The sequence below is a fragment of the Mobula birostris genome, chromosome 4 (assembly GCF_030028105.1).
Source record: "Mobula birostris isolate sMobBir1 chromosome 4, sMobBir1.hap1, whole genome shotgun sequence".
Classification (NCBI taxonomy): Eukaryota; Metazoa; Chordata; class Chondrichthyes; order Myliobatiformes; family Myliobatidae; genus Mobula; species Mobula birostris.
In genome coordinates, this window is record NC_092373.1 from 86,561,843 (window position 1) to 86,589,207 (window position 27,365).

General features: G+C 41.2%; 1 protein-coding gene across 1 annotated transcript in view; it reads left to right on the plus strand.

The window, feature by feature from the left end:
- LOC140195975 (alpha-1,4-N-acetylglucosaminyltransferase-like) overlaps nucleotides 1-21,419 on the plus strand; it is a 60,287-nt gene extending 38,868 nt beyond the window's left edge. The window contains exons 2-3 of the mRNA XM_072254660.1: nucleotides 10,825-11,294; nucleotides 20,624-21,419. Coding sequence (XP_072110761.1) covers nucleotides 10,857-11,294; nucleotides 20,624-21,226 — 1,041 coding nt within the window. The 5' untranslated portion in view covers nucleotides 10,825-10,856 and the 3' untranslated portion in view covers nucleotides 21,227-21,419. The remainder of the gene's footprint in view (nucleotides 1-10,824; nucleotides 11,295-20,623) is intronic.
- The last annotated feature ends 5,946 nt before the right edge of the window (nucleotides 21,420-27,365 follow it).

The window sequence follows — 27,365 nt, forward strand, 5'->3', positions numbered from 1 at the left end:
GTGTAATGAAAATCTTACCTGCTGCTACATCACAGCACGTTGTATTAGCAACACAATATTGACAATTAAAACATAAATTATACACAATTTTATAAGAAAAACACACAAGCAGAACAAAAAAATTCTAAGTGGTTGAAGAGGTCATAGTGTTGCTACACTGAGGTAGGATTGTGCAGGTTGTTTTAAGAAGCAAATGGATGGAGGTACACAGCTACAGTATTCTTGAACTTGGTGCTGAGGTTTCTGTACCTCCCACTGAATGTACCTCCGTGGCTTCTATATCTCCAATATGAAGATGGCATGGCCTGGAGGTGCGGATCTCTGATGAACAAAACGACTTACTTGCTTGAAATATTGTGGAATATTGGTAGCTCAGGTTGGCTATGAGGAAGTTTGGTTTCTAATTTGGCCAAATTTGGTAAAATGTTTGCAGACATTTCAACTCCAGTCAAGAAGCCATCATCAGTAGGCAGATGAGAGTGTTGTCTCCTCAGAATGCCAGCTTATATACTCCGCTGAGGTCCGAATGGATATTGATTAGATGTCGTGACCTGGGTAGCTGGTTCTTGCTACAGCACGTCATATAAATTCAAAGATCCAAAGTACATTTATTTTCAAAGCATGTATGCAGTATACAACCCTAATATTCATCCTCCCCACAACAGCCAAGAAACAAGGAAACATGGAACCATATAGCTACGGTGCCTATGTACGTGTACATATAACTCTGAATATAGGATTATTTGGTGGAGTTGTCTGGTAATGTGAAGCTGATGCCATAGATGGTTAGTTCACTGGAGTCAACTGCTCTCCTTCATCCAGACAAACCAATCTGTAACATTATGAAACAATTCAGTGGCAACTTGAAGCAGAATCCAGAGCCTGGATCTCTTTGCTCTCCACAGTGTAGCATTCTCCCTTAAGTCCGCTGAACTGTTCAAAGTCAGTTCTTAAAAAGGTGGTATGATTGACCTCACTAATCTTTTGTAAATGGCACTATCCATATCGTGTGTCTGTGGAAATGATGAGAAATGCAATGCTCTCTACGTCACATCTACATCTACATCACTGCACTGATTGCAGTGTGAGTCTCAGCCGTATTGACAAAGCTTGCTTACCTTTTTGTTGACTTTAAAAAAACTGTGAATTTTCTAGGGACCTTTCTTATACTGTAGGGCTTAATAAGATGTAACTTTTGATTACTGCAGTTTGGACTTTAATCAATTTTTTAATGTTATTATAGAATTCAGTTGGCTTTCATGCAAGATCAAAATCTCTTTTGATCTCTGGTGGATCCTCAATGAATGTCCGTCTTTCGCATTCACCTCCATTTTCTCTCAAGGCTTAGTTGTCCTAATTAGAAGTTCATTGATTTAATCAGCCCATTACATCCTGGTCTGCATTTTCTCATCTTCTGGGATCTTTTACTCATGGACTTATCATTCTATACCTTGGAGACAAACAAAAATTAACATGAATTTCAGGGTTACCATCAGAACAAACTTTCCCTTTATTAAAAGCTGGCATCATCAGGGGAGTCACCTGTTCTGGAACCAATGGTCCCCAATCTGAAGTTTTCATTTTACATAGACTATTGCTTGTCTACACTCCCCCCAATATCAACCCTGCATGTGCTGTGTATACACAGTGTGAGGTATTCCTTTTGCAGTGTAATTCTTCAGTGAATATGTGATATATGAGTCATGAGAAGCTCCGATTATAACTTGCATGTACAAAGGCAAATATTTGCCCAGGAGTGTATGGATTTTTTTTCAGCTGATTCAGAGCATGTTTATGAAAGGTCCCTCATGGTAGGTTGATTCAGAAGATAAAGGTACCTGGTATCCAGAGTAAATTGCACCTTTGCGTTCAGAGCTGGTTTGACCACAGTGGACAGTGCGTAGGGGTGGAAGTTTGCTTTTCTGGCTGGAAGTCAGCAACCAGTGGTGTTCTACAAGGATTCTGTTACTTGTGATAATTATCGGCGATTTGGATGAAAATGTAAATGGATGGATTTGGAAATTTGGGACTGTATCAAGGTGACATTATGGTCATGTAAAGGACTATCAGATAATATAACAGGATATATATCAGTTATAGTTATGGGCAGAGAAGTGGTAGATGAGTTTAATTCCAATCAGTATGAAGTGTTGTACTTTGGAAGATCACATGAAAGGAGAAAGCATACACTTACTGGTAGACCCCTTAATAGCACTGAAGCACAGAAAGATCTTGGGGTTTCACTGAATGTGGCTACAAAAGTGGATAAAGCAGTAAAGAAGAGTAAGGCATGCTTATCTTCATTGTCAGGGTGTTGCGTATAAAAGTAAAGAAGTCACGCTGCAGCTTTATAAATTGTAGTCATACCCCACTTGGAGTATTGTGTACAGATCTGATTACTCCATTATAGGAAGGATGTGGGGATTGTGGAAATGGCTCCGAAGAGGTTGACAGGATAGTGCCTGGATGAGAGGGAATTAGATGGCATTATACTGTATATGGACAATTTGCATTGTTTTCCTGGAAATGTTAAGGCTAAGTGGAAATCTGAATGAGGTTTTTAAACTTATAAGAGATAGAGCTAGGGTAGAAGTCCGAAACTCTTCCCGAGTGGTAGAAATTTCAAATATCAGAGGATGTACTTTTAAGATTAAATGGGAGAAATTTAAGGGGATGTGGGGGCAAGTTGTTTACATAGAGAGTGGGAGGTGTCTGGAAGGAGTTGCCAGGGTTAGTAATGAATTCAGCAATTAAGTTGAAGAAGATTTTGGATAAGTAGAGAACATGAAAGGAATGGAAGGATATGGATGATAAACAGGATAAGACTTTTTCCTTGACCTGAATCTTCCTATTCGTGTCTGTTTATTTCACAACACCAAATCCAGAAATGCTTGTTCCCTACTGGGCTCTACCTCAAGCTGCTCTGAAAAGCCATCCCATCCCACAAGTTTGTTTTCCTGTGTTCTGCTCCAGACCGGATAGCACAGCTTTGTGGGCCGAAGGGCCAGTATTGTGCTGCAGGATTTCTGTTACTGATCTACCTGTGTATTGAAGTTCCCCAAGATCACTGTGACATTGCTTTCCTATATGCCTTTTCTGTCTCCTGGGGTATAACGTCCGCTACATCCAGTATACAACTAGGAAGCCTGTGCATAATTGCCAATCAGGGGATTTCAGTCGAGATGCCAGAATGGTGTGTTGCCTCCCTGGTGTCAGGTCACACAGCGGCTAGTGAACATTCTGAGAAAAGAGGGAGAGCACCTGGGAGCTGAGGTCCCTTTAGGTGTTAATGACATAGACAGGAGTATGGATGGGTTCTGCAAAATGATTTTTGGGAGCTAGGTAAAAAGATAAATAGCAGGGTTGTAATCTCAGGGTTCCTACCATGCAATGTGCTAGTGAAGTGATAAATAGATACATAGAGCCATTAAATATGTCGTAAAGGTGCAAGAAGAAAGACTTTACATTTATGACTCATTCGGCTCGCTTCCTGAGTAGGTGGGTAAGATAAGGGAACATAAACCAATTCTCATAGAGAGATCAGAAGTGGAGAGATTGAACAATTTCAAGTTCCTGGTGTCATTACCTCTGAGCATCTAACCTGGTTCCAACGTACTGATGCAGCTATAAAGAAAGCAAGACAGCGGCTGTATTTCATTAGGAGTTTGAGGAGATTTGGTTTGTCCCCGAAAACACTCAAAAACTCCTACGTGGAGAGCTTGCTGACAGGCTGTATCACTGTCTGGTACGGGGGGGATGGGGGTGGCCAGTGCACAAGATTGAAAGAAGCTACAGAAAGTTGTAAAATTAGTCAGCTCCACCACGAGTGCCAGCCTCCGTATTATCCAGGACATCTTCAAGGAGTGGTACCTCAGAAAGGCAGTGTCCATTATTAAGGGCCATCATCACTCAGGGCATGCCCTCTTCTCATTGTTACCATCAGGAAAGAGGCACACTCAGCAATTCAGGAACAGCTTTGTCCCCTCTGTTATCCAATTCCTAAATGGACATTGAAGCCATGAGCACTACTTCACTTTTTAAAAATTATTTCTGTTTTTAGTACTATTTTTAATTTAACTATTTAGTATACATATATATACTTACTGTAATTGACTTATTTATTTTTCTATTTTATCATGCATTGCATTATACTACTACTGCTAAGTTAACAAATTTCATGATGTATGCTGGTGACATTAAACCATCTGAGATTCTGCCATCAACAGCTGTATCATCATTGGAAAATTTATAGATAGTGTTTGACCTGTGCCTAGCCTCACAGTCATGGGTGTAGACAGAGTAGAGCAGCAGGCTAAACACACATCTTTGAGGTGCACTGATGATGATCGACAGTGAAGAGAAGATGTTACTTCCAATCCACTCCAACTACGGTCTCCCAATGAGGAGGCAAGGATTCATTTGCAGACAGAAGTAAACGGGCCCAGGTTTTGAAGTTTGTTGGTTAGTGCTGAGGGGATGATGCTGTTGAAAGCTGAGGGGTAATCAATAAACAGCAGCCTGATGCAGGTATTGCTGTTGTCTTGGTACTCCAAAGTCGAATAAAGAGCCAATGAGATTGCACCTGCTGTAGAACTATTGTGGCAGTGGTCAAATTGCAGTGGGTCCAGGTCCTTGCTTAGACAGGAGTTAATTCTAGCCATGATCACCCTTTCAAGTCACTTCATCACATTGGATGTGAGTTCAAGTGGGTGATAGTCACTGGGTTACCTCACCCTGCTCTTCTTGGGCACTGGCATGATTGGCACCCTTTCGAAGCAGGTGGGAAACTCCAACTATAGCACTAAGAGATGATAACTCAAACACTAAGAGATGATAAGCTGAGGGGAAAGGTTATTTTTGATATTGTGCCAGAGAAATGTAAATGAAAGACGAGAGAACTTAACAGAGTTCTGACAGAGATTGACTGTCCCATTGGGACTAAAGGTTTAGAAAGTTATTTTATGTCTATTTTTTACAAAACCAAACAATAAGGCAGACTTGAGGGGCTTCAGTTCTTGTGTTGATCAGGCTTCGGATTTTAACCTGTTAGATGCCATTACTTCCATACAGGTTGTTGGGTTTGTTCAGAAGGAGGGGCACCAATGATCTATCATGTTTTCCTCTTGGACTTAAATGGAGAGTGTACCCACCCGAATAAAATAGAGCAACATTTTCTTCCAAAGTCCGACTCAGTGAAAAATTAAAATCTGTTGAAAACTAGCATCCTGTAATAAGTGGTCCCATTCTTTTCAGATTATCCTTGAAGATTCTGGCCAAGCTTAGAAGGAGACAATGGCACCTAATGGCAACTCCTTTGCTTGCATCTTCGGAAACAGCTCTATGTCCATCTTTAATATCTCTACTTTTCCCTTTCAGGGTTCTTTTGAAGACCCTGACCTAGAGTTACATGCTGAATACGGTTCTTTGTGGGAATGGGATCCGCTCTCGGGGTTTCACGACTGGCCATTATTCGGCACGCCAAGGCTACGGCGTAAGAGCTCTGCTCGCCCTCTGAGATTTCGTAGCTCTGGAGTTGGGGGGATCAGAGGTCAGTGTCTGAGCAGGAGATCAGTGTGTCATGGAAGATAGAAGATCTAAGGCTGTGTGCCCAGAGACCCGAGACCTTTGGGCACAGAGCTCGGAAAAAGCAACGCAACGGACTTTTAATGTTGGAAAGCAGTGAGTTGCTTATTATGTCTCCCCTCTCGCTGTGAAATGGAGACATCTCTTTCTCCCTTATTAGGGAGAGAGAGAGTCTGTGGTACATCGAATACCGGGTGAATGAACAGTCTTTGGAGGACCGCAAGTCGACATCTTTGCTGTTGCTTTGCTCATGCTTGAGGGTTCGGTGACGGGTGCTGATGCTTTTCTTTCGGTGGAGGGAGGGCAGCTGGGGCTACTTTGGGGTTCTAACATTTAGCTGTCATACATTTTTTGGGGCATTCCTCTGTTTTTCATGGATGGTTGCAAAGGAAAAGCATTTTAGGATGTATATTCTATACATTTCTCTGACATTAAATGTACCTTTGACCTATGTAGTGTTTGACAGACACAGTTGTCCTTCACTGTCATCAGAAGGGATTCATTCCAGCAACACCCAGCTTTAATGAAAATATTGTTACTTTAAGCAATTTAATGAAGCGGACCAAGAGGAACCATTAGACTCCAGCTGCAGTTTTTATTGACCTTCTGAAGGCTTCTGATTCCATCAGCCATAACTTTATCATTAATGCTTCGGGCCGGATGGGGGTTTGTACCACTTTGTGGACCTCATCACAGACCTAAGTACAGGTGCACACGAGGAATTCTGCAGATGCAGGAAATTCAAGCAACACACATCAAAGTCGCTGGTGAACGCAGCAGGCCAGGCAGCACCTCTAGGAAGAGTTACGCTCTGTCCACCAGAGATCGTTTCGCTGAACACCTACGCTCTGTCTGCCAGAGAAAGCAGGATCTCCCAGTAGCCACACATTTTAATTCCACGTACCATTCCCATTCTGATATGTCTATCCACGGCCTCCTCTACTGTAAAGATGAAGCCACACTCAGGTTGGAGGAACAACACCTTAATTTCCGTCTGGGTAGCATCCAACCTGATGACATGAACATTGACTTCTCAAACTTCCGCTAATGCCCAACCTCCCCCTCGTACCCCATCTGTTATTTATTTATATACACATATTCTTTTTCTCTCTCTCCTTTTTCTCCCTCTGTCCCTCTCACTATACCCCTTGCCCATCCTCTGGGTTCCCCCCTGCCCCCTTTTCTTTCTCCCTAGGCCTCCTGTCCCATGATCCTCTGATATCCCTTTTGCCTATCACCTGTCCAGCTCTTGGCTCCATCCCTCCTCCTCCTGTTTTCTCCTATCATTTTGAATCTCCCCCTCCCCCTCCCACTTTCAAATCTCTTACTAGCTCTTCTTTCAGTTAGTCCTGACGAAGGGTCTCGGCCCGAAACGTCGACTGTACCTCTTCCTAGAGATGCTGCGTGGCCTACATACAGGTTCCAGTTTTCTTGTTGAGATTGGCAAAGCTGGGACTGACCCATCCTTATTCTAAGGTGAGTAGATCAAGGAGACCCACTTTCCCCAATATTATTGAACATAGTTTTGGACATTCTTTTATGTTCATCAGATAGGGATGGGTCTGGTTCCATCTAGCTGTCAATATGTCATGTACAGCTCTAGCCTTTGCTGATGATGTTGCACCTCCAAGAGATTCTCACAAGGGCTTGGTCAGGATCCTCAGTCTTGGAAAACTGTACGAAGACTGGCCGTGAGGTTAATCTCAATAAGACTGATGGACTTTATATGGAATTCAAGGTGAAAACATCCCTATTTAATACTGTCATTTTTAATGGAGATGAAATATCATAGTCCAGGTCATATAGAAAAGTATCTTGGTGCTCGGATCAAACCCTGGATTGCGTGTTCCAGACAAGACTAGATAAATAAACTCAAGGGATGGGGTATGAACATCTCGAACACTCGGCTCCAATCTACCCAAATGATTGGCATTTTTCAAAAACAGTCTATATGTGATCATCAACCTGAAAAACTTGAAATGCAGGAAATCCGAAATAAAAGAGATAATGCTGGAAATCTTCAGCAAGTTTGGCAGCTTTTGTGTAGAGTGGAACAGAGTTAGTGTTTCTGATCAATGACTTTTTATCACTATGGAAACACACTAAATACTGCAGGAACCAATGTGTCAGGCAGCATCTGTGGAGAGGAGTAACTGGTCTTGCATCACCATTTTCTGCTTTCTCATTCCCAAATCCTGTTTCTGTTTTCCCATTTTCTATTTTCACATTCCCAGTTCTCATTAAATTCTGTTGATTGGAAATGTTGTCTGAGCTGCTAGCAACACCTTATATTCCATCTGGGTAGCCTCCAACCCAATGACATGAATATCATCTTCTTCTTCTGGTAAAAAAAATCTCTCCACCTCTCTCCTTCTTCTATTCTCCACTCTGTCCCCTTTCCTCCTCTCAGCTGCCTGTAACCTCTTCCTTCGTTTTCTCCTGTGGTCCTCTCTCCTATCACATCAGATTCCTTCCTTTCCAGCCCTTTATCATTCCTACCTACCTAGTTTTGCCTATTACATTCTAGCTAGCCTCATTCCCCTCCCCCCACCTTTTTATTCCAGTATCTTCGGCCCTTCCTTGCCAGTCCTGAAGAAGGGCCTCAGGCTGAAACATCAACAGTTTTTTTTTCATTTCCATAGATACTGCCTGACCTGCTGAGTATATCAGCATTTTGTGTCTGCTGCTTTGTTTATGATTTTCATCTTCCACCATTTACTGGTTTCACCTCACCTGAGTTACAACAGAGCACACTGGGTGTGTCAAATTTGCAATGCAAACAAGATCAAACTTCAGGTATAAATTCAAACAACTCCCAGAACACTTTTTCATCACACAAAGTGTTGTGAGTGAATCCCATTTAAGACAGGTAGGTGCCAACGAATTTTAACGTTTTTTCTTTGAAATTATGTTGGGATTTGTTTCAATTTCGGGAAAATGTGTTTCATTTCTCATCACTGATCCCTTTGGATACCATCAAGCAGTGAGTAGTCTGTGGATAGATTCAAATCTAAATGATTATTTGACCTGTTTTCACAACACTTGGCAAACAAAAACATTTTGGCAATCAGGAACAGTAAAATATCAATTTTGAGTGTTGATGCCCAGACATCACAAAAACAAAAAGCACAGAAAAAAACATTTCATTAAGAAAAAAATTTCATTATATTAATATAATTCAGACGTAGCTATGGTTTTCCTTTCACGGTGTTTCTCATTAAAATTATTAAAGTAATTAGAAAGATCAGGAGTATTGAAGTAATATTGATGCAACATTGAATTAAAATTTCAGTCGAACAGTTTTGTGTTTTGTGGCAGAGATTGGCATTTCTGATGAAAGATCATCCGCCCATTATATTAACTCAGATCCTCTCCCTACACTGCTGCTGTACACACAGTGTATTTGCAACGTTCCCTTACATTCTCTTTCCTGACACAATCCAGTAACTGTGGTGTTCTGTGTCTCCTCGTTCCTGCACACTTTCCCCTCTTCCCCATCTCTCTCCTCTTCTTCTATTTACACGTCCTCACAGAGATCAACTGTGATTAACCAGCCACCAACACCCTCTCAGCTCACACCGCCACAGTTCATGTAGCTCTGTCTCTGTTGGTCTCCACCCTATCACTATCACTCACTTTGTCTTCTCCACTCCTCACTCAGCTCTGCAACTTGAAACATCTCTGTTTTTGATCTTCTCTGAGTTCAGTGATGCTTCTTTGAATTGGATCATTAATTTCTGGTTTCCTCTCTACTTGTACTGCCTGACCCATGTTCCCCTAGTACGTTATGATTTATTTCAGATTTTCATCATCTGCACTCTTTTGCCTTTCAAGCACCAAACACACTCCTCACAGTTAACAAGTCATTTCTTGCCAGTGCAGGTTGGGAGTGGTACTCGACTTCTCACCAGCATAAAGTCATGTTTCGCCTTGGTAATCTCATGGGGTGATGGATAGAGACCCAATGCCAGCCATTTGTGGCATCATGACAGCAAATCTTCAGCAGAATTGTCCCTTATGCCATGGCTCAGCTGGAGTTTTGTGTGTTATTTTCAGTGTAGTGCTAACTGTGAGAAAGGGTTGTCCTTAAGACAGTTTCCTGTCACATTGGAAAAGTTGAAATGAGAAGGTATTTCCTCTGCACATGGACTGTCAGCACGATCAACAGATTCGAGATCAGGACAGGACGGCAATTAGTGACTGTTGAAGTCTCTGCCAGTGATGCATCCTGCATCTGGGAGCAGTTCAAGAAAAATCCACAATGTCATTGCACTCATCACAGTTAATGCACTGACAGAATCAGAGATCACATTTACAATCTTATAATGGACACGGCTACAACACACACAGAAACACGGACTTGCACAGAAACATGGGCATACACACACACACACACACACACACACACAACATACACAGACACAGGCATACACACACACACACACACACACACACACGCGCGCGCGCGCGCACACACACACACACACACACACACACACACACAAAGAGCGATTACGAGAAAGAGAGAGAGAAAGGAGAAAGAGGAGAGCAAGAAATAGAGAGAGAGCAAGCAAGAAGTGTCCTTGGCGATTGTGAACAATGGATTGATGATTTGGTTGTGTCATGATCCAATGAATGTGTAATGTTTGAGAGCTGACACCTGGTTTCTGCAAATCAGCAAACAGTTCACTGAACTGGAACTGAGGCACCTTGTCAGCAAAAGGATGATTTCATTGGTATTCTTTGTGAGAGGAAGACTGCAGTTTCTGGAAGGAGTAGGTCAAAGTGAGAGAGGAAGGATCAATATCTTGGCCCCACATATTTTTTTCAGGAAAGTTGTTTCCATTCTCCAATCCATGAACCCCACTCTTGCACTTTCTGAAACTTCAAACTAATTTCTTTTTTCTCACTGAATCTCTGACAAAGAGTTTTCAACATGGACCTTGAACTCTGTTTCCACAGATGCCGCGTGACCTGCTGGGTGTTTCTGGCATTGCCTACTTTTACGTTACAAATCCTATTTCTGATAACTTTCATGATAACTTTGTCATTGGGTGCATAACTTCAGAACAGTAAATACTGAGCATTCATTATTTTCCAGTTTCTTTTTAACATGTTTTGTTAAAGAAAAATTGTTGGCATTAATAATGGGATTTATTTGTGTTTCTTTTTTATACATCTAAATATATTTTAGTTCATGTGGTCAATATTGAAAACAGAACATACATCTTTGTTTTGCAGTGACTTTTGACAAAACATCTCAGCTCCACACCATGATGTCCTGGCAGAAAGGATGTTTCTTTGTCTTACTATTTGCAGTTGTAGGTGCGTTGTACAGGGGCTGGGATATGGATGGCTACTATTTCATTCAAAGTTACATTTTTGGAATATCCCCAGTGAAAAACAATTCTGGGATAAATGTTTCTGATCCTCCAGTCCCAAACATAGAACCTGGGATTGTGTTTGTGGAGTCGACTGACAACGTAGAGCCAACACCATTAGCGGTGTGTTCAGTGGAGTCTGCAGCTCTAGGAAACCCAGACAAACCAATCTATTACTTCATGAAGGGATTCAGTGGCAACTTGAGCCAGTATCCACAGCCTGCGTACAAAGGAATCCCTTTGCTCGCCTCAGTGAGGAATGTCACCATTCTACCCTTGAATGTCGCTGAACTGTTTGAAGACACTCCATTGAAAGGCTGGTACCAAAAGGTAATCAACAGAAATATATGATTTATATTGGTAAACTCAGTGTCTGACACAAATTAAGTGTTTTTAAATGAATGTACTGTATCTGTGGGAATGCTGGGAAATACAATATCCAGATCAGAAACACTGAATGCAGTGAAAGGCATTGCCACGTCGACAAGCATTGCTTCCCTATTGTGTACTTTTGTACCAGTGTGTTGTTTCTGAGCAGATGTTACTACAGGCCAGATGTTGGAGGCAGGGCAGACACGCTCATAGACACCAAAGGGAAAGGAAGGGGGTGTATTTTGAGACAAGGTAGTGCTGTACAGAGGAAGGGGACTAAAAATAAATGACTAAAAATTTAAACTGGACACTCTGGGTCTCAACTGCAGACTGAACAGAAATACCTGTACAACAGTCACCTGCCTAACCTGGCTTTGGATTCTCCAGTGTAGAAAGCACAAGAATCCTGATGCAGTGCACTAAAATTGGTAGAAGTACAGATAATTTGTTGTTTGACCTGGAAGGAGTAATTGGGCACATTGAAGATAGATAAGGAACTTCTATAATTAATGATTTCCCTTCTCACATGACCAAAGTGCAGACATTTTTCCTCTATGTACATGCAAAGGTGCTGTGAGATGGCAAATGATTACTGGTGGGAATAGGTGTTAGAGGATAGTAACAGAGATAGGTAAAAAAGGGAGGCGATGCGCAGAAACAAATAAATGATGGACAGTGAATAGACGTGACTTGTGGTGTGAAGGTGGGTAAACGACCCAGTGTGTAGGTGATGGGCAGATGAAGGAGGTGAGGGAGTGGACATTAACTGGGTGACATTGAGATGGAGAGCGGGAGATGGTTTGGAATGAAGTTGGTGTGTGAGAGGGCCTGAGTAGGTCAGGAGAGGAGAGAGAGGGATGGGGCCAAGCAAGTTAATTAATCCTTATTAGCTTCCAAATTTCAGTTTCCTTTCTTACTCAGTTTTCAACTAGGGTCTTAAGATCAAGGCAAGCAGAACAATTACATGATGAATAATTAATAAAAAAAATAACATTGGCCTTCAGGGGTCAACCCTCGAAGACACCATCAGTGGCGGGAAATAACGTCCATCTGCCTTAGCCATTTGGTTTAAGTCTCCCAAACATCAACCATTTCAAACTCCTTTCTTCACAGTTCATTAACAATTACACATAATTCTTCATTTATCTCAGGTGATCTTTTCTGAAAATCTTCCAAGTCATTCCACTTCATCTCACAAAAAAACTTTGCCAACAGCAACATGTCCTTTCCCCAATGAGTTTAATGTATCTGTGGAACATTTTGCTGAGGTTGGATGTGTTAAAAGCTTCAAGTTCCTACAAGTGAACATCTCCAATAGCCTGTCCTACCCAACCACGTAGACACCATGACCAAGAGAGCCCAGCAATGTCTATATGAAGAAGCTGTTAAAATTTGGCATACCCCATCAACTGTTATGAATTTCTACTGCTGCATCAGAGAAAACATTCTATCAAGATGCATAATGGCTTCACATGGAAACAGCTTTACGTGTGACTGCAAGAAACTGCAGGGAGTTGTGGACACAGCTCAGCACATTATGGAAACCAGCCTCCCTTCCATGGACATTGCTATACTTCTCACTGCCTCAGTAAAGTAGTTAGCATAATCAAAGCAGCCAGCCCAATATTCACCATTCTACCCTCTCTCCTCATGCAGAAGGTATAAACCATGAAGGCTTGAACCAGCAGGCTGAGTGCAAAATTCTATCTACTGCAATAAGACTATTAAAAGTTTCCCACCTCCAGCCTCCTGCCAAGCTTCGCCTCAAGTCTCCAGCCTCCAGCCTCCTGCCAAGCCTCGCCTCAAGTCTACAGCCTCTAGCCTCAAGCCTGAAGACTCCAGCCAAGCCTCGCCTCTAGTCTCGAGCCTCAAGCCTTAAGACTCCAGCCTCGTCCTGCCTGCCAGCCAAGCCTCATCCTTGCCTAGTTCTGGGAACTGAGCCAGAGGCAAGACCTAGGTACTGGGTCCTTGTCCAGTCTCTGGCTCGGAGTCCAAGCCCAGGCTCCTAGCTCTCTTGTCCAGTCCTGTTCCAGGTTCCCGGTTTTTGTATCCATGTCCTTGCCCCTCACCATGTATCCTCGTCCTATCCCTAGTACTTCAGTGTCTGTGTCTTGCACTCGGGTCCGTTCCTAGCCACCTCTGTCTGACAAATGCAGGCTGAAAACCATTGACCAATCAGCGATAAAACAACGTACAGACGCCTGAAGTCCCACACTCAATAAAGCTTCTTCCCTGCATCATTAAACTTAATTGCTAATGGTACTGGAATTGGTTTTTATTTGTGATTTATACCATAAACAGAGAAGAGGCTGTCTTGTATACTGTACATAAAGGTGAAAATATTATCAGTGTATTGAGGCGTGTTTGTTGGCATCTGTCTGTCTCGAAGGACAACGGGTGATGATCCTCATCATCACAAGCCTGGACGAAGATATGCAGATTCTGAGATGCCCAGTCGTCAAGATCTCCCTCTCGGCCTCACCAATGCAGACCAAAGGAAAGCTTATGAAGCAATATGATTGGCATCAGCTTGGCTGCAGGGACTTCCGGAAGGATGTTCAATGACATCCAGCTGCCTGAGGACCTCCACTCCAGCTTTTCTGTCTCGTTTACTCCCGTAGACTTTGTCTCTCCTGAGGCTGCCCAGAAGCAATGGGGCTAATTACCCATAGCTGGGGAAATTGAGGTATATCAAGGTAAAAGAATATCAATACAGAAAAAGGCATAACAGCTACAGAGAATGTGCAGTACTGAGAAATTATAATGAGCAAGATCATAACGAGGTAGTTTGTGATGTCAAGACTCTAGCTTGTCATAGGGTCTTCTCCTGGGCAGGGCGCGGTGCTCCTGGGCAGGGTGCGGATCACTATCCGACGGAGGCAAGGGACAGGAAGGGACAGAACCAACCGCAGGTAATGGCAAGACGGCCTGGCTTACCCGACGGAAGCAAGGGTTAGGAAGGGAGCTAGGTACGGGGTGGCATCAGGACAAGACTGCAGGCGAGACGAGGCGAGAGTTACCAGCAAGACCAGGCAAGGCTTCAGGCACTGAAAGGCGAAACGAGAACTTCAGGCGAGGCGAGAGTTACCGGCAAAATAAGGCAAGGCTTCAGGCAATGCAAGGCGAAACGAGAACTTCAGGTGAGGCGAGAGTTACCGGCAAGACAAGGCAGGGCTTCAGACGAGGAAACAGAAGGCAGAGGAAGGGATACAAGGAGTAAGGACAAGAACAATCCAGCAGCCATACCCTGGTCTCTGAAAGTATTTATGCAGCCAGCCCCCACGAGCATCAGCTGCCTCAATTAGAGCTCAACAAGAACAGAAACAGGGTAGACAGGAAAACCTGGAGCAAGAGTCGATGGACTGGACCGTGAACCTGAATACGGACTTCACGGACCGGACCATGACAGTATTATACAGTATCACGTGCTGTCGACTCTCGGCACTCTCGTGGTTCCCATTTTACTTACCTCTTAAGGAAGGACTTACTTTCCTGTAGTGGTCTTAATGCAGGTAGGAACCTCAGATTGGAGCAGGGAGAGGGTCAGAATGAGAATCAGCTTTATTATCACTGACATATGTTGTGAAATTTGTTTTGTGGCAACAGTACAGTGCAAGATATCTGATGGCAGAAGAAATGAAGATATTCCAAATACATTGATTTGGGGTCCTCCGGTTCTTGTTATCCCTGATGGTAATAATGAGGAAAAGAAGCATGTCCCAGATGGTGAAGGTCCTTCGTGCTAAAGTGGATTTACAACTGGCTGTGTGTTAGGAAGCAAAGGGTAGAAGTGGAGGGTTGCTTCTCTGATTAGATGTGTGTGAAAAAGATTGATTCTGGGACTTCTGCTGATTAACATCAATGACTTTGATATAAATATCAGATCAACAGTATGATACATAAGACTGGAGTGGTTAGGGATATCAGTGATACTGAGGAGGGTTGTCTGAGGCTACAGCAAGTTGTAGATCAGTTGGAAAGTTGGCAGAGTGACTGCAGCTGGAATTCAATCCTGAAACATTCAAGTGATTCACTTAAAGATAAAGATTAGATTTCTTTGTCAAATTGAAACATACAGTGACATCATTGTGTCAATTCAAATTAAGGAGATTTGTGTAGGGGGAAGCCTACAAAGGTTGCCACGCTTCTGGGACCAACATACCATGTCCACAACTCACTGACCCTAACTGTAAGTGGTCCTGGGGGAGAGCATACAAACTTCTTGCAGACAGCGGCAGAATTTAAACTCCAAATGTTGATTGCAGGAAGCTCATCCTTGAGTGACCAAAGACAACAGCTGTATTGCTTTATTGCTCTCACTTCAGCCTTGTGCAACTACATGCAAAAACTTAATTAAATCCAGCAACAGTAGATCCTAATATTTAGGACCTGATATTGCACAATGAGTGACATAATTAACTTAGCAGATTTTCCAAACTTGATAGATTGTCCAAATAGCAGTTTGCATGTAGTGTGTGAAAATAATGAGAAATTCAAAGTTCTCTACACCATCTGGTCAGAGATACTAAGTGCAGTGAAAGTTCCAGAGACATTGATAGAGATTCCTTACATTGTGTTGACCAATTTGAAAGCCAGTGTGAATTTTTGTAGGCCATCGTATTTTTATGTAGGCTCTAACTTTTGATTAATTTAATTTCTAACTTTAATTTTTAACATTAATGTAGAATTTAGTTGCCATACAAGCATTGATCATCTCATGTGATTGATCATCATTGATCATCTCACGTGGCCTCTGGTGGATCTTCCAGTAATATCTGTCTTCCTTGTTCACCTCCACGTTTCTTCAAGGCCTAATTGGATCAGGGTGTCACATTGCATCTTACCTTGTCGATTTAGAACATAGAGCATTGAAATAAAACAATACAGCACAATATATGCCATTTGGCCCCAATGTTGTTCCAATCCTTTAACCTACTTGAAGAACAATTTAACCCTTCCCTCCCACATAGTCCTTCGTTTTTCTTTCCTCCATGCGCCTATCTAAGATTCTCTTAAATATCCTTAAAAAATCAGCCTCCACCACCACACCTAGCGATATGTCCAATATATATGCCATTTTCTGCATAGAGAACCTGCCTCTAACTTTCCACCATATACTTTCCTCCCAGTACGTTAAAGTTATGTCGCCTTGTACTGGCCGTGTCCACCCTGAGCAAAAGTCCCTGGCTGTCTATTTGATTGATGCCTCTTATCATCTTGTACGACTCTTATCAAGTCAATTCTCATTCTCCTTCTGTCCAAAGAGAAAAGGCCTAACTCACTCAAGCTATTCCCATAAGACATCTTTTAAAAATCCTGGCATCATTGTGATGAATCTCACCTCCAAACTCCCTGAAGCTTTCATATCTTTCCAATAATGAGGCAAACAGAAATGAACACAATACTCCAAGTGCTGGCAAAGCAGACCTTTACAGACCTGCAACATTACCTCCCAGCTTTTGAAATTAACCCATGAGTAATGAAGAGCAATACACCATATGCCTTCTCGACAACACGATCAACCTGTGATGCAACTTTGAGGGATCTATGGACTTGGGTCCCAAGTTCCTTTTGTTCATCCTCACTGTTAGGAATCCTGTCATTAATCCTGTATTCTGCCTTTTCAAGTTTGACTTCCCAAACTGAATCACTTCACAGGGCTGTCAGTGAGTCGTGGTGGTATGTAAGAGTTGGATTTGGATCTGCTACTTTTCAATGAATGTGTTGATCAACTGGATTAAGTAAATGAAGGGTTTGTTACCAAGTTTGTGGCACAGGTTCTGTTGAGGAAGCAGAAGCCTTGGAAAGATTGAGGAGAATGGACAAAGAAGTGGCAGGTGGAATACGGTGAAGGGAAGTGCAGACTTGCTGGGCTAATGATGTCATCTGGAAATTCACTAACCCATATTTTCACATCCTTACCCAAGTCATTCATAAAAATCACCAAGATCCCTGTGGAACACACGGGGCAGATTGTGTTCCATCAAACACTGCCCTTCGCATTTTCTGCACAAGCCAATTTTCAATCCATACAGTCAGCTTTCTCTGAAGCCATTACTTCTGATTTTCTGAATTACCCTACCATGGAACACCTTGTCAAGGTCCTTACTAAAATATACGTACATCACACCCACTGCTCTGCCTTCATCAATGTTTGTCACATCCTCAAATAATTCAATCAGGCATGTGAGGCACATACAAATTTTATACTCTCAAATGTCACTTTTGAAGGCCTCCCACTTAACAAGTACACATTTGCCAGAAAACAGCCTGTCCCAATCCTCACTTGCCAGATCCTTTCTGATATCATTAAAACTGGTTTTTCATCAATTTAGAAATCTCAACCCACGAATCAGAACTATCTTTTATCTTTGATCATTATAATCAATAGATGTAAAGTATTTCCCTAGTCAGGGAAAATGTCTAAAGTAAAGATTTCCATTATGAAAGTCACTGCCCAGTTTCTATCAACTGATTAACAATAACTAAATAAAACTTCTTTTGTCTGTCAGGAATGATGCGTCCATTGCAGTCTCAGGATCCTAGTGGCTGTTCCATATTTACTTTGGAACTAATGACATTATAATCACTAGATGCAAAGTGTTTCCCTGCACAAACTTTTGTCACCTACTCTGTAGCAGATCAAGTATTGCACACTCCCTCATTGGACTTCTACATTTTAATTGAGAAGAATTTCCTGAACACATGTGACAAATTTTATTTCATCTACTCATTTTACAAAATGAAAGCCCCTGTCACTACATGGAAAGTTAGGAATCACCTAGTATAACAACCTTATGCTTCTTGCAACAGTCTGCAATCTCTGCATATTTGTTCCTTGAAATCCTACGGCCTGTTGGGTTGTCTGTAAAGTGGCCCCATTAATGAGGTCAGACCTTTCTTGTTTGTCAGTTCCCCCTATAATGGCTCACTAGTCAAGTTCTACAGTCTGTCCTGACAGAGCACTGCCATGACATTTTCCCTGACTATTAATGACACCCCTCCTCCTTTAATCCCACGTGCTCCATGAACGGAACCTGAACCCCGGAATATTGAACTGCCAGTTCTGCCCTTCCTGCAGGCCAATTCTCACTAGTGGCTGCAATGTCATAATTCCAGGTTGATCCATGCTCTGAGCTTACCTGCCTGTCTACAACTGAAATACACACAGCTCAGGACACCAGTTGCATCATGCTCAACATTTTGATTCCTGACTTTGTCTGTGGGCTTACCAATATCTGTCTCCACAACCTCTCCACTAACTGTTCTGGCACTCTGGTTTCCATCCCCCTGAAACTCTAGTTTAAACCTTCATACTAGGATATTAGTGCCCCTCCAGTTCAGGTGTAAACTGTCCATTCTGTACAGGTTACAGGTCCCCCCTTATCTGGAGGAGAGCCAAATGATCCAAATATTTTATGTCCTCTCTACTACATCAACTCCTCAGCCACATGTTCAACTGTACAACCTTCCTAGTTCTTCCCTCACTAGCACATGGCACAGGTAACAATTCTGAGGTCACAACCATGAAGGTCCTGCCCTTTAAGCTCCCACCTAATGTCCTGAACTCTCTGTGCAGAACCTCATCAATTGTCCCAGCCAAGTCATTGGTACTTACGTGGACCACATTGTCTGAGTGTTCACCCTCCCACTTAAGAATGCTGAGGACTCAACCCAAGATATTCCAGACCCTGGCACCCAGGAGGCAATGTACCATCCTGGAATCTTGTTATCGCCAACAGAGCCTCCTACCCATTCCCTTAACTAATAAATCCCCTTTTACCACAGCACACCTCTTCTCCCCTTTTCCCTTTTGAGGTAGTCTCAATACCATAGACCGAACTGCTGAGATTTTCCTCTGTTAGGCCATCGCCCCCAAACAATATTCAAATTAATAAACTGTTGTTGAGCTAGATGGCCACAGGGGTACCCTGCATTTGTTCCTAACTCATTTTCCCTTCCTAACTCTTACCCAGTTTCCTGTGCCAAGCACTTTGGTTATAACTACATCTCTATATGTCCCATCTATCACGCCTTCAGCCTCCCAAAAATCTGTCGTTCACCCAGTTCCAGCTCGAACTCGGTAACACAGATTTTTAGAGGCTGCAGCTGGATACACTTCACACAGTTGTCGTAGTCAGGGACACTGGAGATCTCCCTGCTTTCTCACATCCTGCAAGATAAGCATTCAACAACCTGCCTGGTATCTCTACTGTTCTAACTGAGCAGATGTAAAGAAGGGAAGGAAAAAAAAACTTTACCTAGAGCTTTGTATTTTTGCCTTCTCTGATTAAAGCCTCTCTTCACTGAAGCCTTGAAGATTTCTCTAACTCTGTCCACTCCAAAGACGACTGCTGCACATGCTTCTGCATTCTTTTAATTTGCTCTTGCTAATCAAACCCAGACACTGATCGGTCACTGGTCAGAGCTCAAATAAGCTGCGGTGATCCACTGCTGCCTTTTTCTACTTGGTCAGTGGACCTGGTTGAAATCTCTTCCTCTCAAACTTCTGATGTACGAATCGTCACTGGTCAATATTCCCAAATGCTAAATGGTCGCTGGTCAGAGCTCCAAGATAGAGGTAACATATCAATTGTCAATGAGACTGAACCAGATTGACAAGGGGCAACAAATATTTTTGTTGACTTTAGTGTTTTGGATAATCCATCGATGAACAATGGTGGGAATAAAAATGATTTTAATAGTGTTATTGGGGAAAGCATCTATCTTTTGACATGTAATCGATGAAGGTGCTTTGGACATCTACGACATCTTTCAAATTGATGGACAGTCTTTACATTGGACACTCTGATGACAAAATTTAAGGAGTATTTTGTCCCAAGTAAAAACATCACATTCGAATGAGAAGTTATTTTCCTGTGAACAGAAGCAAGGTGTCAGCTTTGACCAATACTTAGCTGAGCTTCCCACACTGAGTAAGTCCCGTGAGTTTGGAGAGTTGAGAGACTCACTAGTTGGAGACAAAATAGTTTGTGGAATGGCAGATGATGTTCTCAGAGAAAGCTTGCTCCGTGACAAAGATTTGATGCTGGAAAAAGCCATGAGTATGTGTAGGGCGGTGGAGACCATGAGCACGAGCTAAGGAGCTACTCAGTGCAGAAAAAAACTGCAAGATGTGGAAACGGAGGGGCACAGCACAAGACATTTCAGTTGGAACTAATGCAAAGACCCACTGATCATATAGATGTAGAGACAGAGAAATGATGTTTAGCAGGAAAGGAAATTAGGTTAATGCATGAAACTTCTCCTTGTCATTTATACTACAGGTAAATCCAAAAAAGGAGAGGTATTGGACTCACGTGCTTGCTGATAGCTGCAGGTTAGCGTTGATCTGGAAATATGGAGGAATCTACCTGGATACTGACATTATATCACTGAGGTCTATACCGTTTGCGAACTTTACATGTCCGGAGAGCCCAGGAACTCTCAATAATGCAGCACTCGGTTTCCATTATAAGCACCATACCTTTTTGTGGAATTGCATGGAAGATTTTGTGGCCCGTTATAATGGAGATCTTTGGGGTCAACAGGGTCCTCGACTGATTACCCGTATGCTGAAGAGATGGTGCAACATTAATAATCTAGCCACCTTCATTGGCAAGGAGTGCAATGGCATCTCTATATGGATCACAAATCGTTTCTATCCAATCCCATATCAAGCATGGGGGAGGTATTATGTTCACTGGGAAAAAGAGCATATAGAACGGGCCTTTTCAGATTCGTATGGTGTGCATGTCTGGAACTTTATGAATAAACAGAAGAAAAGCAAAGTTGTTGCTGGAAGTGGATCATTACTTGAACATTTTTTCCAGTTACATTGTCCAACTACATACAAAAACTTAATTCAATCCAGCAATAGCAGATCCTGATTTAAGACCTGATATTGCACAATGAGTGACATAATTAACTTGGCAGATTTTCCAAACTTGACAGATTGTCCGAATAGCAGTTTGTGTGCAGTGTATGAAAATAATGGGTAATTCAAAGTTCTCTACACCATCTGGTCAGAAGTACTGATTGCAGTGAAAGTCTCAGTGACATTGATGAAGATTACTTATATATTGTCGACCTGCTTGAAAACCAGTGTGAGTTTCTGTAGAACATCTGTTTATTTTTACTACAGGTTGTAATTTTTGATTAATGTAACTTCTAAATTTAATTTGTAACATTATTGTACAATTTAATTGCCATACAAGCATTAGTCATCTCCTACGGCCTCTGGTGGATCTTCCAGTAATATCTGTCTTCCTTGTTCACCTCCATGTTTCCTCAAGGCCTAGTTGGATCAGGGTGTCACATTATATCATACCTTGTTGATTTAGAGCATAGAACATTGAAATAAAACTATAGAACACAATTTAGGCCATTTGGCCCAAATGTTGTTTCAATCATTTAACCTTCTTGAAGAACAATTTAACCCTTCTCTCTCACATAGTCCTTCATTTTTCTTTCCTCCATGTGCCTATCTAAGAATCTCTTAAATGCCCATAATGTATCTGCCTCTACCAACAGATCTCCAGTGTGTTCAATGCATCTGCCACTTTCTATATAGAAAACATGTCTCTGACTTTCCCCCAATATATTAAAGAAATGGCCCCTTGTACTGGCCATGTCCACCCTGAGCAAAAGTCTCCGAATGTCTACTTGATCTATTCCTCTTAACTTCTTGTCTAACTCTATCAAGTCACCTCTCTTTCTCTATCTGTTTAAAAAAAAGACTTAACTCACTCAACCTATCCTCATAAGACATCTTTTCTAATTCTGGCATCATTGTGGTAAATCTCCCCTCCACTCTCCCTAAAGCTTTCATGTCCTTCTGATAATGCAGCGAGCAGGAATGAACACAATACTCCAAGTGCTGGCAAAACAGACCTTAATAGACCTGCAACATTACCTCCTGGCTTTTGAAATCAACCCCTGAACAATGAAGACCGACACACCATACGCCTTCTTAAAAACCCAAGTTCCTTTTGTCCTTCCTTACTGTCAGGAATCCTATCATTAATGCTGTGTTCTGCTTTTCAAGTTTGTCCTTCCAAAATGAATGACTTCACACAGTTGCCAGTGATGAGTGGTGGTATGTAAGAGTTGGATTTGGAACTGCTAGCTTTGAATTAATGTTTTGATCAACTGGATTATGTAAATGAAGGGTTTGTTGCCAAGTTTGTGTCAGGAAGCTGTTGAGGAAGCAGAAGCCTTGGATAGATTGATAGATTGAGGAGAAGGGACAAAGAAGTGGCAGATGGAATACAGTGAAGGGAAGTGATAACTTGAAGAGCTCAGGGTGTCATTGAAAACTCACTAACCCACACTTTCCAATCCTTACCCAAGTCATTCATAAAAATCACCAAGATCCCTGTGGAGCACACTGGGCAGATTGTGCTCCATCAAACACTGCCCTTCGCATTCTGTGCACAAGCCAATTTTCAATCCACACAGTCAGCTTTCTCTGGAGCCATTACTTCTGATTTTCTGAATGAGCCTACCATGGAACACTTCGTCAAAGTCCTTACTAAAATCTATATACATCACATCCACTGCTCTGTCTTCATCAATGTTTTGTCACATCCTCAAATAATTCATTCAGGCTTGTGAGGCACATACAAACCTTATACTCTCAAATGTTACTTTTGAAGGCCTTCCACTTAACAAGTACACATTTGCCAAAAAAACAGCCTGTCCTAATCCTCACTTGCAGATCTTTTCTGATATCATCAAAACTGGCTTTTCGTCAATTTAGAAATTTCAACCCACTGATCAGAATTATCTTTTTCCGTTGTTACTTTGATCATTATGATCACTAGATGTAAAGTGTTTCCCTGCACAAACTTCTGTCACCTGCCCTGTCTCATCCTTGATCTGTGGATCAAGTATCACACAGACTCTCTCACTGGGCTTTCTACATACTAATTAAGGAAACTTTCCTGAACACATTTGACACACTCTATCCCATCTAGTCCTTTTACAGTATGGGGGACTCAGTCAGTACACGGCAAGATAGAATCTATCCTGGCTGAGCACTGCCGTGACATTTTGCTGACTATTAACACCACCTCTCATCCTTTAATCCATCTGACCCCTCTCTGTCACACCTAAAGCAATGGAACCCTGGAATATTGAACTGCGAGTCCTGTCCCTCCTAAACCAAATCTCACAATGGCTACAATATCATAATTCCATGTGTTGATCCACACCCTGAGATCTTCTGCCTTTCCTACAAAATGTCTTCCATTGAAATCTATGCAGCTCTGGACTTTATTTCCTGATATCTTAACAACATCTGTCTCCATAAGCGCTCAACTATATACCCTGGCATTCTAGTTCATCCATCCATGCCGCACTAGCAAACCTTCCTGCTTGGATATTAGTCCCCCTCCAGTTCAGATGACAAATGTCTCTTCTTACAGGACCCAGCTTCCCTGGAAGAGAGTCCAATGATCTAAAAAAACTCACGCCATCCCTCTAACACCAACTGCTTAGACATGTGTCAAATTGTGTAATATTCCTTTTACTGGCCTCACAAGCACATGGCACAGGGGACATCCCTGAAAACACAAACCTGGAGATCCTGCCCTTTAACTTAGGACATAACTCCCTGAAATCAAAAAGGAGGATATCTTGTTGGTCTCAGACCACAGCACCCAGCTGGCAACATAGAAACATAGAAAACCTTCGGTACAGTACAGACCCTTCGGCCCACAAAGCTGTGCTGAACATGTCCTTACCTGAGAAGCTACCTAGTGTTACCCATAGCCCTCTATTTTTTTGACCTCCATATACCTGACAGGAATCTCTTAAAAGACACTAACCTATCTGCCTCCACCACAGTCACCAGCAGCCCATTCCACGCACTCTCCATTCTCCGTGTAAAAACCTTACCCCAATATCTCCTCTGTACCTACTTCCAAGCACTTTAAAACTGTGTCCTTTTGTGCTAACCATTTCAGCCTTGGGAAAAGATCTCTGACTATCCCCACAATCAATGCCTCTCATCATCTTTCTTTCTTTATTAATCTGTATATTGGTTTAAAAGGAACATAAATACAAACAAGAGGAGAATTATCTCAAATATATATATCAATAACAATACAAACAGATATTGAAATAGTCATTATCAAAGTCATACATAGTGTTAAGCTAGCATATAATATATAATAAAAAAAGAAAACAGCAATTCTCCTCATCAGTTCATGAAGAGGAAAGAAAAAAACTTTGAATTTTAAATGAAAAAAGACCACTACACTACACAAAAAAAAGGAAAAGAAAGGGACTGGGCAGTCCATTCTGATGATACGACCAAAAAAAAAGAAAAACTTTCTGATCAAATATTAAACTTTGAAAAAAACATTGGAAGAGTAATAAATCACATTAAATAAAAATATCGAATAAAAGAATGCCAGATTTGATCAAATTTAATGGATGTATCAAATGTCCGACTTCTTATTTCCTCTAAACTTAAGCAGTACATAATGGAGGAAAGCCAATAAAAGACAGTAGGTGGATTAGAATCCTTCCACTTCAGTAAAATGGCTCTCCTAGCCAATAAAGTTGAAAAGGCTATCATACGTTGAGCAGAAACAGGAATATTTCCTGGTTTCGGTGGGGTAATCACAAATATTGCCATAAGTAAATTAGGTTGTAGGTCCAGATCCAAGACTTTTGATGATGATTTAAAAACATCTCTCCAAAAATGGTCTAGCTTTATACAAGACCAAACCATATGAGTTAAAGTGGCCACCTCAATATTACATCTGTCACAGATAGGATTGATGTTGCAAAAAATACGTGCTAGTTTATCCTTTGACATACGGGCCCGATTTACTAGCTTGAACTGTATCAAGGAATAAGGGGCACAAATAGATGAGTTATTAACCAAATGAAGAATTTTACTCCATTGATTATCTGGAAATGACCCTTAAACTTCCAATTCCCAAGCACGTTTCATTTTATTGTTAGATATCATTCATAAATTCAATATCCATTTATAAATTATAACTATCAACCCTTTTGGAAGTGGTTTAAGCTGAAAAAGAGCATCTGTCATATTAGGTAGATAAGCAGAAGGGTTAATTTGGCAGCAAACCACGTAAAAAATTCCTCATTTGTAAATATCTAAAGAAGTGTGCATTAGGTAAACCGTATTTAAGAACTAACTGAAAAAAGACATTAAACGGTCCCTTAAAAACAAATCTGAAAAAAATTGTTAGTCCCTTGGTTTTCCAAATTAAAAAGGTCTTGCCCAAAGTTGCTGGTTTAAAAAAATAATTAAAATGGATATTACTAGAAAGAACAAAATTATTTAACTCAAAAAATCTATGAAACTGAAACCAAATTCTTAAAGTAAATTCTTAAAGGATTAAAGTCTTGTCAAATAATCTTAGAAAACAAAAAGGGAATAGGAGCTCCCAGTAAAGAGGCCAAAGAGAACCCCTTCACCGAGTTTTCCTCCAAATCCAACCACAAAGGACATTCATGTATGTCTGAGTAATGAATCCAAAAAGTAATATATCAAATATTAATTGCCCAATAATACATTCTAAAATTTGGCAAAGCCATACCACCATCCTTTTCTGTAATAAAGGTTTACTCAATCTAGGTTTTTTATTATTCCAAATATAAGATAAGGTTATCGAATCTATTCTATCAAAATATGTTTTAGGAACAAAGGTAGGAACTGTCTGAAATATATGTAAGAATTTTGGTAGAACTATCATTTTAATAACATTAATTCGACCTATTAATGATGAAGTCATAGGTGACAATTTAGAAAGCATTTGTTGGGTGTAATCAATTAATGGGAGAAAATTATATTTATTTGGGTCCTTAAAAATTTTTGTAATTTTAATACCAAGATAAGTGAAAGTAATTTTTAGCAAAACTAAAATGTACTTGATGATATCGATCCGAGTAATTATTAATGGAAAATAACTTACTTTTATATAAATTTAATTTATATCCTGGAAAACTACTGAATTCAGAAAATATAGATAGCATAGAAGGAATAGTGGTGTGTGGCCAAATGGTTAGGGCGTTGGGCTCACGATCTGAAGGTCGTGGGTTCGAGTCTTGGCCAAGGCAGCGTGTTGTGTCTTTGAGCAAGGCACTTAACCACACACTGCTCCATTCCACCCAGGTGAAAATGGGTATTGGCAAATGCTGGGGGTTAACCTCGTGATCCTATCCAGGGGGGGAATTTTGTACTTTCTGTTGCTTCACGCCACTGAAACCGGCATAAGCACCAAACCACAAGGCTTGGGACAGACTTTACTAAAAAATAAAAGGAAGAGATTTTCTAGGATCTGAAATATAAACTAACAGGTCATCTGCATACAACGAAACCTTGTGTACTTAGTTCCCTCTCTTAATACCCTGAACAGTATTAGAATCTCTAAGAGCAATAGCAAGGGGCTGTAAAGCCAAGTTAAATACTAAAGGGCTAAGAGGACATCCCTGCCAAATATCTCTGTATCATGTAAAGTAAGGAGATTTTTTATTATTAGTTATAACCGCAGCCATAGGAGCTTGATAGATCAATTTGATCCAGGAAATAAATCCCGGACCAAAATTAAATCTTTCCGAAACCCCAAATAAGTAAAACCACTCCACCCTATCAAAAGCTTTCTCCGCATCAAGAGAAACAACACATTCAGATTCTTTAGTTGGAGAGGAGTGAATAATGTTTAACAATCTTTGAATGTTAAAATGTGAATACCTATTTTAATAAATCCATTTTGATCATTGGAAATAACACTAGGTAAGATACTCTCAAATCTAATAGCCAAAATCTTAGAAAGAATTTTAAAATCCACCTTCAGTGAAGAGATTGGTCTATAGGAAATGCATTCAGATAAATCATTTTCTTTTTTAGGAATTAGTGAGATTGATGCTTCATAAAAAGTTTTCGGGAGATTCCCAGAGGATATAGAATCAGTGAAAATTTGACATAAATAAGGTGTAAGTGTTTAGTGAAAGTCTTATCAAATTCCACTGTATATCCATCCAGTCCCA